This window comes from Grus americana, chromosome 31 (genome assembly GCF_028858705.1).
Source record: "Grus americana isolate bGruAme1 chromosome 31, bGruAme1.mat, whole genome shotgun sequence".
NCBI classification, from domain to species: domain Eukaryota; kingdom Metazoa; phylum Chordata; class Aves; order Gruiformes; family Gruidae; genus Grus; species Grus americana.
Window position 1 is genome coordinate 540,248 of NC_072882.1, and position 15,419 is coordinate 555,666.

The 15,419-nt window shown below is 73.4% G+C and overlaps 2 protein-coding genes across 4 annotated transcripts; both read right to left on the reverse strand.

Moving 5' to 3' along the window:
• Positions 1-281: 281 nt before the first annotated feature.
• ERBB3 (erb-b2 receptor tyrosine kinase 3) lies at positions 282-12,747 on the reverse strand. Of its 3 annotated transcripts, none has more exons than XM_054807083.1 (28): positions 12,614-12,747; positions 9,759-9,910; positions 9,491-9,677; positions 9,147-9,272; positions 8,976-9,041; positions 8,780-8,898; positions 8,329-8,470; positions 8,126-8,239; positions 7,934-8,054; positions 7,773-7,846; positions 7,605-7,695; positions 6,554-6,753; positions 6,351-6,483; positions 5,832-5,922; positions 5,598-5,752; positions 5,459-5,512; positions 4,954-5,095; positions 4,564-4,683; positions 4,389-4,487; positions 4,098-4,283; positions 3,862-4,017; positions 3,573-3,648; positions 3,353-3,499; positions 3,012-3,109; positions 2,780-2,938; positions 2,474-2,545; positions 1,994-2,258; positions 282-1,601 (listed from the first exon to the last, which is right to left on the reverse strand). In XM_054807083.1, exons 1-28 carry the CDS (start codon positions 12,696-12,698, stop codon positions 1,069-1,071), a joined length of 3,963 nt encoding a protein of 1,320 aa, XP_054663058.1. In that variant the 5' UTR covers positions 12,699-12,747; the 3' UTR covers positions 282-1,068. The 3 variants fall into 3 exon arrangements, with proteins under 3 accessions (XP_054663058.1, XP_054663057.1, XP_054663056.1); XM_054807082.1 differs by having other exon boundaries at positions 2,780-2,941; XM_054807081.1 differs by having other exon boundaries at positions 2,780-2,941; positions 4,564-4,686.
• A 1,070-nt stretch (positions 12,748-13,817) lies between these two features.
• On the reverse strand, positions 13,818-15,103 carry RPS26 (ribosomal protein S26). The gene is made up of 4 exons (XM_054807201.1): positions 14,874-15,103; positions 14,262-14,439; positions 13,993-14,123; positions 13,818-13,910 (listed from the first exon to the last, which is right to left on the reverse strand). The coding sequence occupies exons 1-4, from the start codon at positions 14,874-14,876 to the stop codon at positions 13,875-13,877; spliced, it is 348 nt and encodes a 115-aa protein (XP_054663176.1). The 5' UTR covers positions 14,877-15,103; the 3' UTR covers positions 13,818-13,874.
• Between the last annotated feature and the right edge of the window lie 316 nt (positions 15,104-15,419).

Genomic DNA, 15,419 nt, shown 5'->3' on the forward strand with positions numbered 1-15,419 from the left:
CGTTGGGCGGAAGTTGCGCGCTGGGGCTGATGGGAAATGTAGTCTGCGGGTGGCTCCAGGAAAGGGTCCGGTCACGGCGGGGACGGGACGGAGCCACCGGGGCCGGGCGGGGGCAGCGGTCGCTGCCCTGGGGCTGTCGGTGCCCTCGGCCCTGGCCCCATGCACTGCCCCCAGCCCCGCCGGTGCCAGGCACGGCCCCTCCCGCACCCCCCCCCCAGCGCACCCCCCCCCCCCCCCCCCCGCAGCACCACCATCACTTCTGGTAAAAAATTCCCTTTGTCTTTATTCAGCATTTACAAACCCGAACCGACCCACGCGTCCTCCCGGAGGAGGGGGGTGATGCCCCGAGCTGGGGGGGGGGGGGGATCCGGGCTGCCCCCCCCGTGACAAAGCCCACGGCAAAGGGGCTCCACGGGGCCTCGCAGACCCCTCCTGCCCCGGGGCCCCCCCCAAGACACCACGAGCACCGCAGCCCCCCCCGACCGGGGGACACCCCTCGAAGTGCCCCGGGAAGGGGGCAGCCCCCCCCCCCCCAACCCCCCAGTCCGGTTCCAGCAGGGAATGGGGAAACCTGGGAATGAGTTTGGGGTCCTCCTCGCCCAGACACCCCCTCCCCCCCCCCCCCCGTCTGCCCGCACCCCAGGGAGCCCCAGACAGGGACCGACCCAGCGCCCTGCACCCGGGGAGCACCGTCAGCTGGGGGGGGGGGGGGGGGCGGCTGGGGGCACCCATGGGGCATGGCAGGAGGGGGATGCAGGGGTGCGGAGCCCCACTGACCCCCCCCCTCTCAGGGGGCCTGGGCTGCCCCTCCCCAGCTCGGGGGGCTCAGGATTAGCCCTCCCCCCCCCAGCCTCTACCCTACGGCAGGGAGCGGGGGCACCCCAAGGGCTTGTGGCCCCCCCCCCCCTGGGCCGGGCTGTGACCCCTCAGCCCCCTGCCCCACTTCAGCCCCCCCCTTGCAGCTTTGGCTCATGCCCCCGAGGGGGATCCTTCATATCCAGTGTAAACAGTCCCGGGGGGGGCCAGGAAGGCAGCGGGGTGCCCGCAGGTCCGGGGGCGGGGGGTGCCCTACGTCCGCTGCGCATCCGCCTTGGCGAAGAGGCGGCTGTGCCAGTAGTCGGGGTTGTCGAAGGCGCAGTCCGAAGCCTCCAGGCTCCGCAGGGGCTTCATGCAGGGGGTGGGGGGCCCAGGGGGGCCCCGGCAGCCGGGGCAGCGGGGGGCCAGCACCGCCTCCATCTCCTCGTAGCCCTGCTCCTCCTCGGGGGCCGGGGCGGCCTCCCCCGGGCGCATGTCGGTGTAGCCGTCGTGGCGGGGGGGTACGCCCTCCTGCCGGGGTCCCGGCCCCCCCACCATGCTGCCCAGCGAGCGGCTCAGCCGCGGCTGCTTGTTCATGTACTCGTAGTCCTCCTCCTCCTGCCCCCGGCCCGGGGGGGCTCCCGGGGGGGCCCCCGGCTCTGAACCCACCTCCATGTACTCGTAGCCCAGCTCCTCCAGCGAGGCCGGCCGGGGCGGGGGGGCTCCCGGGGGACCCCCGGGCCGGTGGTTCATGTACTCGTACTCCTCCTCTGGCTCCGGCACCGAGCCCCCGGTGGGGTCCGTCTCTGCGGGGTGGGGGTGAGGTGGCAGCTAGTCCCCCCCTCAGTCCCCCCGGGAGCCCCCCCCTGCCCCCAGGGCCTGTCCTGAGTTTGGGGGGGGCTCTTGGCTGGGCCACGGGTGGGTTCATCCCCCCCCCCAAAAGATGATCCTCCCCCACCTGAACCCCAACCCTGCACGAATGGGTCCCCCCACCCCTGGGGACAGGCTGCCCCCACCCCAGGAGCCCCCCCGCCCCAACCCTACAAGGATGAGCCCCCACCCCATTAACCCCAAACCCTGTGGGATGTGACCCCCCCCCCCCACGAGGACGGGCACCCCCAGACCCAGTCCTACACGCTGGGACCCCCCCAACCCTGCACAGATGGGACCCCCCACCCCCAAAGGCTGCACCCCTCACCCCGTCCGGCGCAGTTGGGGGTGACGTAGCCATTGGCGTCCTCCTCGCTGCCCTCGGTGCTGGGGGGCGGGGGGGGGAAGCTCTCCCGCTGGGACAGGTACGCGCTGTCCCCCCGCGAGCGCAGGCTGCGGCAGAGGCTCCCCGACAGCGACCCCCCCTCGGCCAGGTCCAGCTCCGAGGCCGTGCCCCGGCCCTCCGACGACTCCGACACCGTCCGCCCCAGGGACTCCTGACGGCTGCGCCGCGGCGGCCGGTACCCCCCGCCCTGGGGGACACGGGGCTGAGGGGGGGGGGGGTCGCCCCTGCGGCCCCTGGCCCCCCCCGTCCCACCACCCCACGGCCACCGCCTCACCTCCCACCGCCCCAGCGACTCTTTGCCCCCCTGCCCTGGCACCCCACGGTCACCCCACAGCCCCCCAGCACCCCTTGTTGTGTGTCCCCCCCCGCACCCCTCCTTGTCCCCCCCCTCCCCGCGGGTACCTGGCGGCCGCTGCTGAGGCCGGGCTGGTTCATGGGGATGTAGCCGGCCGGGGGGCTGAGCAGGCTGGGGCTCTGTGGGGGGACGGAGGGGGTTGACACCCAGCGAGGGGGGCCCAGACCCCCCCCACCCCACTGCGGGTCCCGCCAGGGCTCAGAGGGGACGACAGGGAAGGGGGGGGTCCCATGGGTTGGCCCCATGTCCCACCTGCACGGGGGGGGGGTTCAGGGCTGGGAGACCCCCCCCACCCTGCCCAGGACCCAGCCCCAGAGCCCCCAGACCCGGGGGGGGGGGCAGAGGGGTCTCACCCGGGCGCAGCTGCCCCGCGGGCGCTGGGGGTAGAGTCCGGTGGTGAGGCCGAAGGAGGCGTCCAGCTCCTCCTCCTCCTCCAGCTCCAGCGTCTCCATGTCATCCAGCTCTTTGTCGCTGAGGGTGGGGGGCTCGGCGGGCGGCGCGGCACCGCTCTCCTGCTGCGGGGACGGCCACATCAGGGGCTGCGGGGCCGGGGGTCCGCGGGGCGGGGGGGGGGGTCACGCTTACCTTGATCACCAGGTAGCGCGGGGGGTCGCGGGCCATGCGGGTGAACTCGTTCGCCAGCTCCTTGAAGGTGGGACGGATGTTCTCATCGATCATCCAGCCTGGGGGGACAGCGGGGGGCTGAGAGCCGGGACCTGGCCCCAGGGAGGGGGACGGGATGGGGACAGGACCCTCCCTGGGGATGGGATGGGGATGGGAGCAGGATTTTGCGATGAGGATGGGATGGGGACAGGACCAGGACCCTCCCCAGGGATGGGGACAGGAGCAGGATTCTGCCATGGGAATGGGGACAGGAGCAGGACCGTCCCTGGGGAGGGGGCTGCGGGCGGTGGCCCCCCACTCACACTTCACCATCACCATGTAGACGTCGATGGTGCAGATCTGGGGCTGCGAGAGCCGCTCGCCCTTCTCCAGCAGGTCGGGCACCTCGGCCAGCCGTATCCCGGCGTAGGGCTCGGACCCGAAGGTCATCATCTCCCAGAGCGTCACGCCTGCGGGGACGGTCCCCGTCAGCCCGGGGAGGGGGCCGGGGGGGCCGGGGGGGGGCAGGGGACCAGCACTCACCGTAGCTCCAGACGTCGCTCTGGTGCGTGTACTTCCCGAAGTGGATGCTCTCCAGCGCCATCCACTTGATGGGCGTCTGCAAGGAAAGGCGGGGTGTGGGGGGATGTGGATGAGGGGGGGGGGGGACACGGGGACGGGGCGGGGGGGACACCCCGCAGGGCAGGGGGCACGGGACGCCCCTGGGTGCTGGGTACAGTGGAGAGGAGGGGACGCAGGGGGTACTGGGGGGGGGCGTGGGACAGGAAGGGGGGGGCCATGGGGGGGGGGGGTGTCCCTGCCGGGCGCCCACCTTGACCTCGTTGTAGAAATACTTCTTGTCGTCGGGGTAGAGGAGGTCGGCGATGCCGAAATCGGCCACCTGAGCCTGGCTGGGGGACTTGAGCAGCACGTTGCGGGCGGCCAGGTTGCGGTGCACCATGCGGTGCTCCTCCAGGTAGTACATGCCCTGGGACGGGGGGGGGGGGTCAGGGGGGGTCAGGGGGGGTGAGCGGGGCCGTGGGGACCCCCCCAATCCCAGGGACTCACCTTGGCAACCTGGACGCACCAGTTGAGCAGGAGCTGGGGGCTGATGCTGTCGCGGTTCTTGCGGACGTAGTCGAGCAGGGAGCCCAGCGGCAGGAGCTGTGTCACCAGCTGGAGCTGGGGGCCGGGGCAGATGCCCAGCAGCCGCACGATGTAGGCATGGTCCAGGCTGCCGATGGCCAGCATGTGCTGCGGGGACAGCGTCAGCCGCGGCCAAGTCCCCCTGCGCCGCCTGCGGGGACCCCCCAGGGAGCAGGATCCGGCCCGCGTTGCCCCCCCCTTCCCCGGACTTACGTCGGTGACGGCGTGGAAGGACTGCTGCCCGCTCCAGTCCTGGATCACCTTGATGCTCACCGGGATCTTGATGGAGTCCCCGTCGGGGATCCAGATGCCCTGGGGGACAGGATGCCCCAGTGAGCACCGTGTCCGGCCCCGGCTGAGCCCCCCCCATCCAGCCCCCCCCGCTCACCTTGTGCACGGTGCCAAAGACGCCGGAGCCCAGCACCTTCAACCGCTTCAGCTCCGTCTCCTTGAAGATGCGGGCCAGCACCTTGTTGGCTTTTTCACTGGGGTCCAGCGGCTCCAGGCTCTGCTGGGCAGGGGACGGGGACGGATGGGGATGGATGGAGATGGGGAATGGGGATGGGGATGGATAGGGATGGATGGGGACAGACGGGGACGGAAGCAGGTAGGGATGGGGATGGAGACCTGGGATGGGGACGGGCTGGGTGGGAACGGCTACGGACAGGGATGGAGCCAGGGATGGGTCCCACACCCCTCCTGCCTGTCAACCCCCCTCCCCACGGCCCCGGGGCTCCCCCCGGGACTGGGACCCCCTGGGCACGGCCGCCCCGCTCACCTCCCCCCTCTCCAGGTAGCGCCGCATCGCCCGCTTCTTCTGGATCTTCTTGCCACGCCAGTAGAGGAGGGCGAGGAGGACGCAGGAGCAGGAGAGGAAGAGCCCCCCGACCACCATCACCGCGATCACCGTCGGCGTTTTCCTGGCCGTGGGAGGAGGACGGGGCTGAGCTCCCGGTGCCGGCAGGTCCTGGCCCACCGCCGCTCCCCACGTGCTTCCCACGGCCCTGCCTGTTGTGGCAGAGCCACAGTGCGGCACGGCACAGCGCAGCATGGCATGGCACGGCACAGCGCGGCACCACACAGCACAATGTGGCACAGCGCGGCATGGCACGGCATGGCACAGCACGGCATGGCACGGCGCGGCATGGCACATCAGGGCATGCCATGGCACAGCGCGGCATGGCACCATGCAGCACGGCACAGTGTGGCACCGTGCACCAGGGCATGGCACAGCCCGGCACGGCAGCGCCCCGGGGCTCCCGCAGCCCCCCCCTCCGCGGTACCTGGAGACGGGCAGGGGCTCCCCCAGGCAGTCCCGCAGCAGCGGCCCCAGGCACCTGCGGAGACGGAGACGGGGGTGAGATGGGGTGCGGGGGTCCCCTCCTCCGGCCGGACGCTGAGTCCCGGAGCCCCCCGGCGCACCCGCGGGTGCAGTTCTCGTGGCACGGCCGGCACTCGCGGCTGGCGTCGGGGTACTTGTAGATGGGGCCGCGCTCGCCCAGGATGCCCTCGGGGCAGCTCTCCACGCAGTGGGGACCGTCCCGGTAGTGGGCACAGCGGGTGCAGGTGTCGGCGCCCTGCGGGGCAGGAGGGCACGTGAGGATCCACGGGGACGGTGTCATCGCCGCCGCCGTGGGTCCCCGGCCGGAGCCGTACCGAGCCGTTGCAGGTGACGTTGCCCTCTATGCGCTCGCACTCGGGGTGGCACTCGAAGCACTCGCCCCCCTGGGCGAACTCCCGTGTCTCCCTGCGGGGACGAGGCAGGGTCACCAGCCCAGCCCACCCCGGGGTCCCCAGCCCCCCGCCAGTGCCCACCCCAGGCTCTGCCCCCCCCCCCCCAGGGTCCAACCCACCCCGGTGCTGACCCCGCTGCCCACCCTGGGGTCCCCAGCCCCCATCAGTGCCCCCCCCAGGGTCCAGCCCCCCCCAGGTCCCCAGCCCCCCCCCCCCCAGTGCCCACCCTCGGGGTCCCCAGCCCCCATCAGTGCCCACCCCAGGCTCTGCCCCCCCCCCCAGGGTCCAGCCCACCCCAGTGCTGACCCCGCTGCCCACCCTGGGGTCCCCAGTCCATCCCAGGGTCCCCAGCCCCCGCCAGGCTCCAGCCCAGCCCGGTGCCAATCCTGCTCCCTGTGCCCCCCCCGGTGCCACCCCCCCCAGACCCCCAGACCCCCTGACCCCTGGGTGAAGCGGCAGGTGGGCACGCAGACGCCGCGCCGGCTGTAGTGGCGGCAGGCCAGGCACTGTGCGGGGCCGGGACCCCAGCAGCCCTTGGCGGAGCAGAGCGGGTCGCACACCTTCCCCTCTTGCTCTGCAGGGAGGGCAGGGGGCTCAGCGCGGGGTCCCCGGCCGCCCCCGCACCCCTCCGGCCCCCCACTCACCGCACTTGCCGCGGGGTTTGTTGTTGCGGATGTCGAGGTCGGCGCGGCGGCGGCTCAGGGCTGCCCACTGCACGGTGTGGAGGTAGCAGAGCCGGTGGTTCTCCGTGATGTAGACCCTGCCCGCGCTCACCTCCCGCAGCGAGCGCAGCCCCAGCGACGTCACGTTCTCGTTCTTCATGATCAGCAGGGAGAAACCCCGGCTGCGGGGACAGCGTCAGGGTGGGGGGCACCCCGGGGGGGCGGCTGATCCGAGAGAGATGGGGGGGGGCACCTGCCAACCCCGAGGGGATGCGGGGACGGGCGGGGATGGGGGTGATGGGGGGGGTGTGCAGGGACGGGGGACGTGGGGACAAGGGACAACGGGGGGTGCAGGGATGGGGGATGACGGGATGGGATGATGGGGGGACACAGGGACAGGGGACAATGGGGGGTGCAGGGACAAGGGACCATGAGGGATGGGGGACGACGGGATGGAGGGACAAGGGACAACAGGGGGATGCAGGGATGGGACAATGGGGGGACACAGGGACAACGGGGATGCAGGGACGGGACGATGGGGGATGCAGGGATGGGGGATGACAGGGGGACACAGGGACAAGGGACAACGGGGGGACGCAGGGACGGGACAATGGGGGATGCAGGGACAAGGGACAATGGGGGATGCAGGGATGGGGGACACAAGAGGGATGCGGGGATGGGACAATGGGAGATGCAGGGACGGGACAATGGGGGGACACAGGGATGGGGGATGCAGGGATGGGATGATGGGGGGACACAGGGACAAGGGACAATGGGGGGACGAAGGGATAGGGGACACGAGAGGGATGCAGGGATGGGGGATGCAGGGACAGGACGATGGGGGAGGGATGGGGGATGATGGGGGGGCACAGGGACAACAGGGGATGCAGGGACAGGGGACACAGGGACAGAGGATGACGGGGGACAACAGGGGACAACAGAGGGGTGCAGGGCCAGGGGATGCCGGGGGACGCAGGACACAGGGAAGGGGGTGGGGAGGTGCCAGGTGGGGGCTGCGGGGCCGGGGACTCACTTGTACAGGCTCCGTCCCCCGATGGTGACGAGGTTGGAGAAGACGCTGAAGTTGTGCATGTGCTTGGGCCAGGACTGGATGTTCAGGTACCCTGGGGGAAGGGGGGTCAGGGTGGCCCTGGGGGGGGGTCCCGGGGTGTCCCCGGTGTCCCCCGGCCCCACCGCTCACCCGTGATCTCCCGCACCGTCCGGAAGACGTTCAGCTTCTCGGGGTCCAGCGCTGAGATGTTGCGCCAGGGATCCCTGCGGAGCCGGAGCCGTCAGCCGGGGGGGGGTGTGTGTGGGGGGGGGCTGCACCCCCTGGCCCCCCCGGCCCCCCCCAGCCCTCACCCCTCCAGGCCGGTGATGAGGAAGTCCAGGTTGCCCAAGATCTTGGTGCAGTTCACGAAGGTGTCGATGTTGCTGGAGTCCACAGTCTGGTACTTGCTGCCGGCGCCGGTGCCCTCGCAGGCTGCGGGATGGGGATGGTGAGGGCTCGTCCCGCGGCCCCCGGCCCCCCCCGGCCCCCCCCCGGCCCCCTACCCTTGGGACACAGCCCCGAGCAGGGCTCGCACATCTTCAGCCCGTTCTTCTCCACCTCCATCTTGTCGTTGGGGCAGGCGCGGACGCAGGAGCTCTGGTCCACCACGAAATTGTCTGTGGGGAGACCCTCGCGGTTAGAGCCTGGCCCCCCACCCCGAGCCAGGGCCCCCCCAACCCAGCACCCCCCCTGCACCCCAGCTCACGCGGGCAGTTCCGGACGCAGATGCCCCCGTACTGGTACTTGGTGTCGGGGTTGGGCTCCAGCTGGAAGGTCAGCTTGTTGTAGATGAGGGGCTGGGGGCAGAGCGGCACGCACGCCCCGCTGTCGTTGAAGTGCCGGCACGCCTGCAGGACGGACGGACAGACGGACGGACGGGTGGGGGCACGGCCACATGGGCCCATGTCCGCCGCCCGACGCAGAGAGCATCGCCCTGCACCCATCCCATGGACGGGCAGACGGACGGACAGACGGACGGGCAGACATCCCCCACACACACACCCCCACCCACGGGGGGGGACAGGGATAAGCTCCCTCCCGGGGGGGGGCAGATGCAGCCAGGGGGATGCAGGGACAGACAGACGGACGGATGCTGCTCAGCACCACCCCCCCGCCCCGGGGGTGCAGCGATGACCCCCCCCCCCCCCGGCACGTACGAAGCAGTGTGTCTGGAGGGGGCCGGTGCAGCCCCCCGCGCACTCCTCGTGGCAGCACTCGTTGGGCGCCCGCCCGAAGCAGCGCCCGTTGCACTGGGGGGCACAGATCGTCTTCGTCACTGCGGGGAGGCGAGGGTGAGTGGGGGGGGGGGGGGATCCAGCCCTGGCCCCCCCCTCCAGCCCCCCCGGTACCCACGTTTCTGGCAGTCCTCGGGGCCAGGTCCCCAGCAGTGCCCACCGCAGCTCTCGTGGCACGGGGCGCCTGCGGGGGAGCAGCAGGGTCACCCCAAAACGGGGCAGGGTGTGTGTCACCCCCCATAGCCCCCCCCCCCCCACCGAGGCCCCCGTACCCCCCCCCGCCACGCACAGGCCTTGCCGTTGTCCCCCACGACGGGCTCCAGGCGGGGGTCCCGCATGATGTCCCGCCACTCCACCGTCTCCACGTGGCAGAGCTGCGCGTTCTTCTCGATGTAGACGCCACCGGCCAGGATCTCTGCGGGGAGGGGGGGGGATGGATATGACCGGTGGGTGATGGGGGGCTGTGCCCCCCCCCCCAGCCCTGCCTGGCACCGGCCCCACAACGAGGGCACAGCACCGCTCCAGGATGGGGACCGCGATGGGGACGGCACTGCCCTGGGACAGCGACGCTCCGGGATGGGTCCCGGCACACAAGGGGGGGGTCTCGGCGGCACGGGGGGCGGGGGGTCCCACCTGTGAGCTGGTTGAGGCCGAGGTGGCGCAGGGCGTGGGTGGTGTTGGGGTTGTAGTTGAGCAGGACGAAGAGCGCGTACTTCTCCTCGTAGAACTGCGTCCCGCGGATGACGCGCAGGTTCTGCAGCGGCAGCGAGGCGAAGACGTTCATGGCGATCAGGATGTAGCCCGTCACCTCCCGGATGGTCTGCGGGGCAGCGGCACGCATCAGCCCGGCGGGCGCGGACCCCCATGTGTGTTTGTGTCCCCCCGTGTGCCCCCCGCTCACCTGCAGGAAGGAGAGGTCCTGCGTGTGGTCGATGAGGACGATCTCCAGGTTGCCCATCACGATCTCGCAGTTGTTGTACATCTTGTGCAGCGTCTGGTACTGGTGCTGGGCATCCCCCGTCACGCTCAGCCCGTTCAGCGTCCCCGCGCACACTGCGAGCACAGCGCCCTGTCGCCCACCGTGGCCGTGTGTGTCCCCCCCCTCCCAGTGACCGCGTCCCAGTGTCTGCGGTGGCCACGTCCCCCAGTGGTGGTCATGGCCCTGTGCCCCCCCCCCATGCTGGCCACCTCCCCCTCTTGATGGCCATGGGGGTGTCATTGTGTCCCCCCCCCCGAGCTGGCCGTGTCCTGCCCCAGATGGCCATGGCCCCCCCGTGGGGACCGGGTCCCCTCCTCGACAGTCGTGTCTCTGTCCCTCCCGTGCTGGCTGTGCCCCCCCCTTGCCCTCTGCAGCACCCCCGACCCCCCCGGGGTGTGTGTCCCCCCCATGCTGGCCACGGGGGTGCCCCCATGGCGTCCCTGTCCCCGCCATAGCGGTGCCCCCCACATAGTCCCCCGCATTGTCCCCGCCGTGGGGGTGGCGGTGCCCGGGGCGGGGGGTGACGGTTGCTCCCCCACCCTCCCCTCCCCAGCACGGCACCCAAACCGGCTGGGCAAGGGTTGCGCAAGGCGGGTGCCGCGGGCATGGCCCCCGCACGGCACACCCGCAACGCCCCGGACTTCGGACCCAGCTGCCGGTGCAACCCATCCCGCCTCGACGCCCGGGTCCGGGGTGGGGGCCCAGGGGGGGCCCGGCCGCCCGCGTCCCCCCAGAGCTTGGGGTGGGGGGTGGGGGGGCAGTGGGCGCTAAGGGGGCCCCGGGGTTAATGATTGCCCGGCCCCCCGCGCCAGGACGGACAGGGCCCCTTTGTGCGCGGGGCAGGATGCGGCCCCCTCCCCGCAGCCGCACAAAGGGGCGATTGTGGTGAGCGGGACGGGGGGAGGCCGAGCCCCCCGAAAACGGCGGGAGAGCCAGCACCCCCGGGGGCAGAGCGGGGTGCGGCCCCCCCGGCCCAGCACAGACGTGACTCAGGCCCCGGCGCGGGGGGGCCGCGGGTGGGTAAATGGCAGCTTTGTCCGGCCCCGGTGTGGGGGCAGAGAGGGGCCCGAGCCCCCTCCCGGGGGCAGCCGCAGAGAACGGGCAGCTCGGTGCACGCATGGGAAGGGGCGTGGGGCCAGCACCCCCCCCACGGCCACAGCCTGCGCTCCACCCCCCCCACCCCCCCCCGCAGGCCGGAGCTATTTTAATAGGGAAGGGGCTATAAAAAGGTCCCAGCTGCGTCGGGGCATGGCCCCCAGCCCCAATGCCCCGGGGATGGGCACGGTGGGGCCCAAAGAGGGGGGAGCTGGGACCCCAAAAAAACAACCAGGGGTGCCGGGGGCAGCTGGAACCTGCTCGGAGGGGGTCCCCAGGCTGCTGGGGGGCAGAACGCGGCCCCCACGGGAGCCCCGTGGCCAGGAACGAGCAGCGCGTTTGGGTGCCGCTGGGGAATCGTCAACAGCCGCTCGAAGGGTCCAGAGCCCGGGACCCCCCCTCGGCACCAGCTCCCGGCAAACCCAGGCACGAGGGGCTGCGGGCGCCCGGCCCCTGGGGTGCACCTGCCTGTGGGGAGGGGGGGCGAGGGCCGGGGCCCCCCCCAGGCACCGCCGTGGCGGGGCGTTATCAGCACGGGGCCCCGTTGGCAGCTCCGGCACGTCGCCTGCTATCTGCCGCGTGCCACTGCGCCGCCGCGGCCCCCCGGCCCCCGCCGCCAGGAATAGCACCGGGGGACCAGGGAGGGGGCCTGGGGAGCCGGGGAGGGGGGGAACACGGGCAGACAGACCCGACCTCCTGCCCTCGGCCCCGCAGGCGGCACAAAGGGGGTCTGTGTGCGCGGGGCCGGATCCTGTCCCCGTCCCCAAACAAAGGGGCTCTGAGCAGGGGATGAGGATGAGGACGGGGGAGCGGGGGGAGCGGGGCTGGTCGCTCGCCCCGATGCTGGAACTGGGCACCTGTGGGTGCCGGGGTGGGAACTGGCCGGACCCCCGCACGAGCCGGACCCCCGCACGCGGCAGCCCACGGCGTCGCCAGCGGCACATGGCGCAGCGGAGGTGCCGAGGGTCTGGGCGTGCCCCCCGCGTGCCGTCGGTGCGGCCCCCACACCTGGGTGCCCCGGCACGTCGGCGGGTGACGCCGGCCCCACCTTCACGTCCAACCCTCGGTGTTTTCCTTGTGGGGCAGAAAAACAACTCCCGGGTGAACCCGGCCCTTCCGGGAGCGTCTCCTGCTCCCCCCGGTCGGGGCGCGGGGGGGGGGCCCGGGGCGGGCAGAGTTGGGGTCCCCTCGGAGGGGTCCCCCCGGGGGTCTCCCCTGTCCCGGACGGATCCCGGTGGCATCGGCGGGTCCCGACCCCGCAGCCTAAAATTAGCCCCGGCAGCTGCGGGGGGCGCAGGTGTCTCTGCCCGGGGGGGGGGGAACCGAGTCCCGGCCCCGCTGCCGGCACCGACCGAGCCGCAGCCCCGAGGGGGCTTTACCGGTCCCGGTCCCTCCCGGGGCTGCGGGGGTCTCCCCGGTCGCGGCGCGGGAGGTCCTGGGAGGTTGCGGGATCCGCCGCGATCGGAATCCTGCACCGGCGGGATCGGGACCACCGGGACCACCGGGACCCCGGAGCCCTCCCGGTCCCCTCCGAGCGCTCCCGGCCCCGCCGCTCCGTCCCGGGACCTCCCGAGCGCCCCTGGCAGCCCCCGGTGCCCGTCCCCGCCGTGCAGCCCCGGCCGCCCCGGTCCCGCCGGGATCCCCGTACGCTGCCGGTGCCGCCCCCGGTCCCCGCCGCTCACCTGCCTGCGCGGAGCCCGGCGCCGGGGCGCGGAGCAGCAGCAGGAGCAGCAGCAGCGCCCGGGGCCGGTGCCCGGGCCGGTCCATCGCGGCTCCTCTCCGCGGGCCGGCTCGCAGGGCCCGGCGGCTGCAGCGTGCCCGGGCGCGGCGGGGGGAATGCACCTGGCGCGGGGCCGCCGGGGCGGGACGGGGCCGGGACGGGCGGGGCGGGGGCGGTGGCGGGGCTCCCCCCCCCACCCCGGGCAGCCCGGCCCAGGACCCGCCCGCCGCGCCCCGAGGCGGTGGCACCGGGACCCCCCACCCCGGGTCGGGCCCCCCTGGGACCCGCCGCCGGGCACGGCCCCCCCCCCAGCCCCGTCAGGTGCAGCTCGGTCCGGCTGTGGCCCCCCCGCCTCCCCCCAGCCCAAACCCGACCCCGCTGCACCCCCCCCCCCCGCTCTCGGGGCAGAGATCTGGCCCCGCTGTGCCCCCCCAGCCCTATCCCCCCCCCGGGGCAAAGTCTGACCCCACCGGGTGCAGCCCGGTCCCGCTGCACCCCCGCCTGGCCCCTGTGCCCCCCCCCCCCCAGGCAAAGGTCTGGGCTCCGCTGTGGCCCCCCAGCCCCCCCCGGGCAAGGCCTGGCCCTATTACAGCCCCCCAACACTGCCTGGGAAGGGGGGGGGGGGGGTGTGGTGTGTGTGTGGGGTGTGTGTCCGGCCCCCCAGCCCCATTCAGCACCCAGGGTGAAGCTGAACCCCCCCCAACACCCCCCACCCTCCCCAGGGAACACCCAGCACTGCTGAGGGGTGGTCAGTGGTGCCCCCCCCTCCAGGCAGGTCCTGGCCCCAGGCAGGATTTGGGGCACCAACAGCCCCCACCTCCAGCAGCGCCAGGTTTGAGGGCCCTGGGGGGGTTGTGGGGCACAGGACCAGCCTCCTCCCCGGCCCGGGGGTGTGAGCCCCCTCCCCCCCAGCCCCCCCCTTGGGCCAGGGCACCCTCTGGGTGTCCATCCATCCATCCACCCCCCCCCCCCATCGGGACTGCACCGGTAGGCAAAGCACCCCCCAGCCCCACAGGATGCCACCCCCCCCCTCCGCACAGCTTCCCAGGGTGAGCTCAGAGCCCCCCCCAAGAAAGGGGCAGGGAGCCCCCCCGTTGCCCCACTCACTCCCCCCCAGCCCCAGAGAGACGCATCCCCCCCCCAGCCCCAGAGGCACGGAGCCGGGCTCAGAGCAAGATCCTTTATTCAGCCCGCGCTGGGGACGACGCTCAGCCGCAGTCTCCTCACATGGGCTTGGGGGGAGGCCGGGGGGCAGCACCCTGCGGAGGGAAGGAGACTGTCAGCCAGATCTGGGGGGGGTGCGAACCCCCAACCTCCCCCCAGAGCCCCCCCAATACGTACGGCGGGTCTGAAGCGGGGCGGGGGGGTCCGGTCCTTGCGGGCCTCCCGCGAGCGGTTCCGCACCACCTTGCTGTGGATGGCGCAGCTGACGCAGTAATGCAGCTTCACGTACAGCTTGGGCAGGACGTAGGCTGGGGGGGCGAGAAGGGGGGGTCAGCAGCCCCCGCTCACCCCAAAACACCTCTGGACACAGGGCTCCGGCTCCCCAGCCCCCCCACCCGTAGATGGGGGAGCACGGGGGGAGACCCCACCGCACCCCCCGGCCTTACAGTCGAAGACGCTGGCCTCCGAGATGTCCCTGACGGCCGCGGCCTCCACGATGTTCCTGATGACGAACTTCTTGATGGCCTTGTCCTTGGGCACGCAGCGGGCGCAGTTGGTGCAGCGGATGGGCTGGACATGGCCGCGGCCCTTCTTGGCCCGGCCGTTGTTCCTCCTCTTCTTCGTCTGGGGCGGGTGGGGGAGAGGATGAACCTGACAGCCCCCCCCCCCCGCCCCCGCCCCGACAGGCGCCGGCGGAGCCCCGAGAGCCCCACTGCCCCCCCCCCCCGCTCCGGGCCCAGCACGGCCCCGGCACAGCTGCCCCCACAACCGCCCCCCAGCACCCCCTGACCCCTTCAGCCCCCCCCCGCCCCACACGGACCCCTCCGGCCTCCCCACGGCCCCCCCCGCCCCACACGGGCCCTACGGCCGCGCTGCGCCCCCCACCATCCCCTGCCCCACACAGGTCCCTGCGGGCTCCCGCTGGCCCCGGCCCCCCCCCGTGCCCCACACGCCCCCCCCCCCCGGCCCCCTCGTGACCCCACGGGCTCCCCCGGCCCCCTCGGGACCCCCCCGTGCCCCACGGGCCCCCGCCCCCCCCCCGGCCACGCCGCGCTCACCATCTCGCTGCCGGGGCGGCGAAAGAAGGCCCGTCCGCCGCACCGCCGCCCTTATATATCAAGGCCGCCGCCCGGAAGCGCCTCCGCCACCGCCCCGCCGCCGCCCCCGTCCCGAAGAACCACCCCGAACTCCTCGCAGCGGCTCCGCCGGCGGGGCTGGGGTGGGCGCGGGGCGGGCGGAGCCGGTGCTGGGCCGCGGCGGCGGCGGCGGTGGAGGGACTACTTCTCCTCGCCGCGGCGGAGGATTCCCGCGCTACGGAAGGCGTGAGGAGTCAGACGCGCGCCATGCGTCGCGGGCTGCGTGTGTCGTCATCCCCACCGCGCGCGCCCCGCGGGGGACGCTGGGAGATGTAGTCCCGGCGGAAGGGGAGTAGGGGTCACGTGTCCCGCTCCCCCCCCCCCCCCCCGGCGTCCCACGGGGGGGCCCCGCGTGTCCCAGCCGTTGTGGGGGTCCCCACGTGTGTCTGGGCCCAGAGGGGACCCCCAGTGTCCTCCCCCCCCACCCCAGGGGGTCCCCAGCCCCCTGCCCCCCCCAGCCCCCTCCCA

Coding starts and splice junctions, on each gene's coding strand:
- ERBB3 (XM_054807081.1), bottom strand. CDS start 12,698: ATGGACCGGCCCGGGCACCGGCCCCGGGCGCTGCTGCTGCTCCTGCTG. Junction 8,899..8,975: donor CCCCGAGGACTGCCAGAAAC/GTGGGTACCGGG, acceptor GCCTCCCCGCAG/TGACGAAGACGATCTGTGCC. Junction 4,284..4,388: donor CCTTCCACGCCGTCACCGAC/GTAAGTCCGGGG, acceptor CTGTCCCCGCAG/CACATGCTGGCCATCGGCAG.
- RPS26 (XM_054807201.1), bottom strand. Junction 14,124..14,261: donor GGAGGCCAGCGTCTTCGACT/GTAAGGCCGGGG, acceptor TCGCCCCCCCAG/CCTACGTCCTGCCCAAGCTG. Junction 13,911..13,992: donor CGCCCCGCTTCAGACCCGCC/GTACGTATTGGG, acceptor TTCCCTCCGCAG/GGTGCTGCCCCCCGGCCTCC.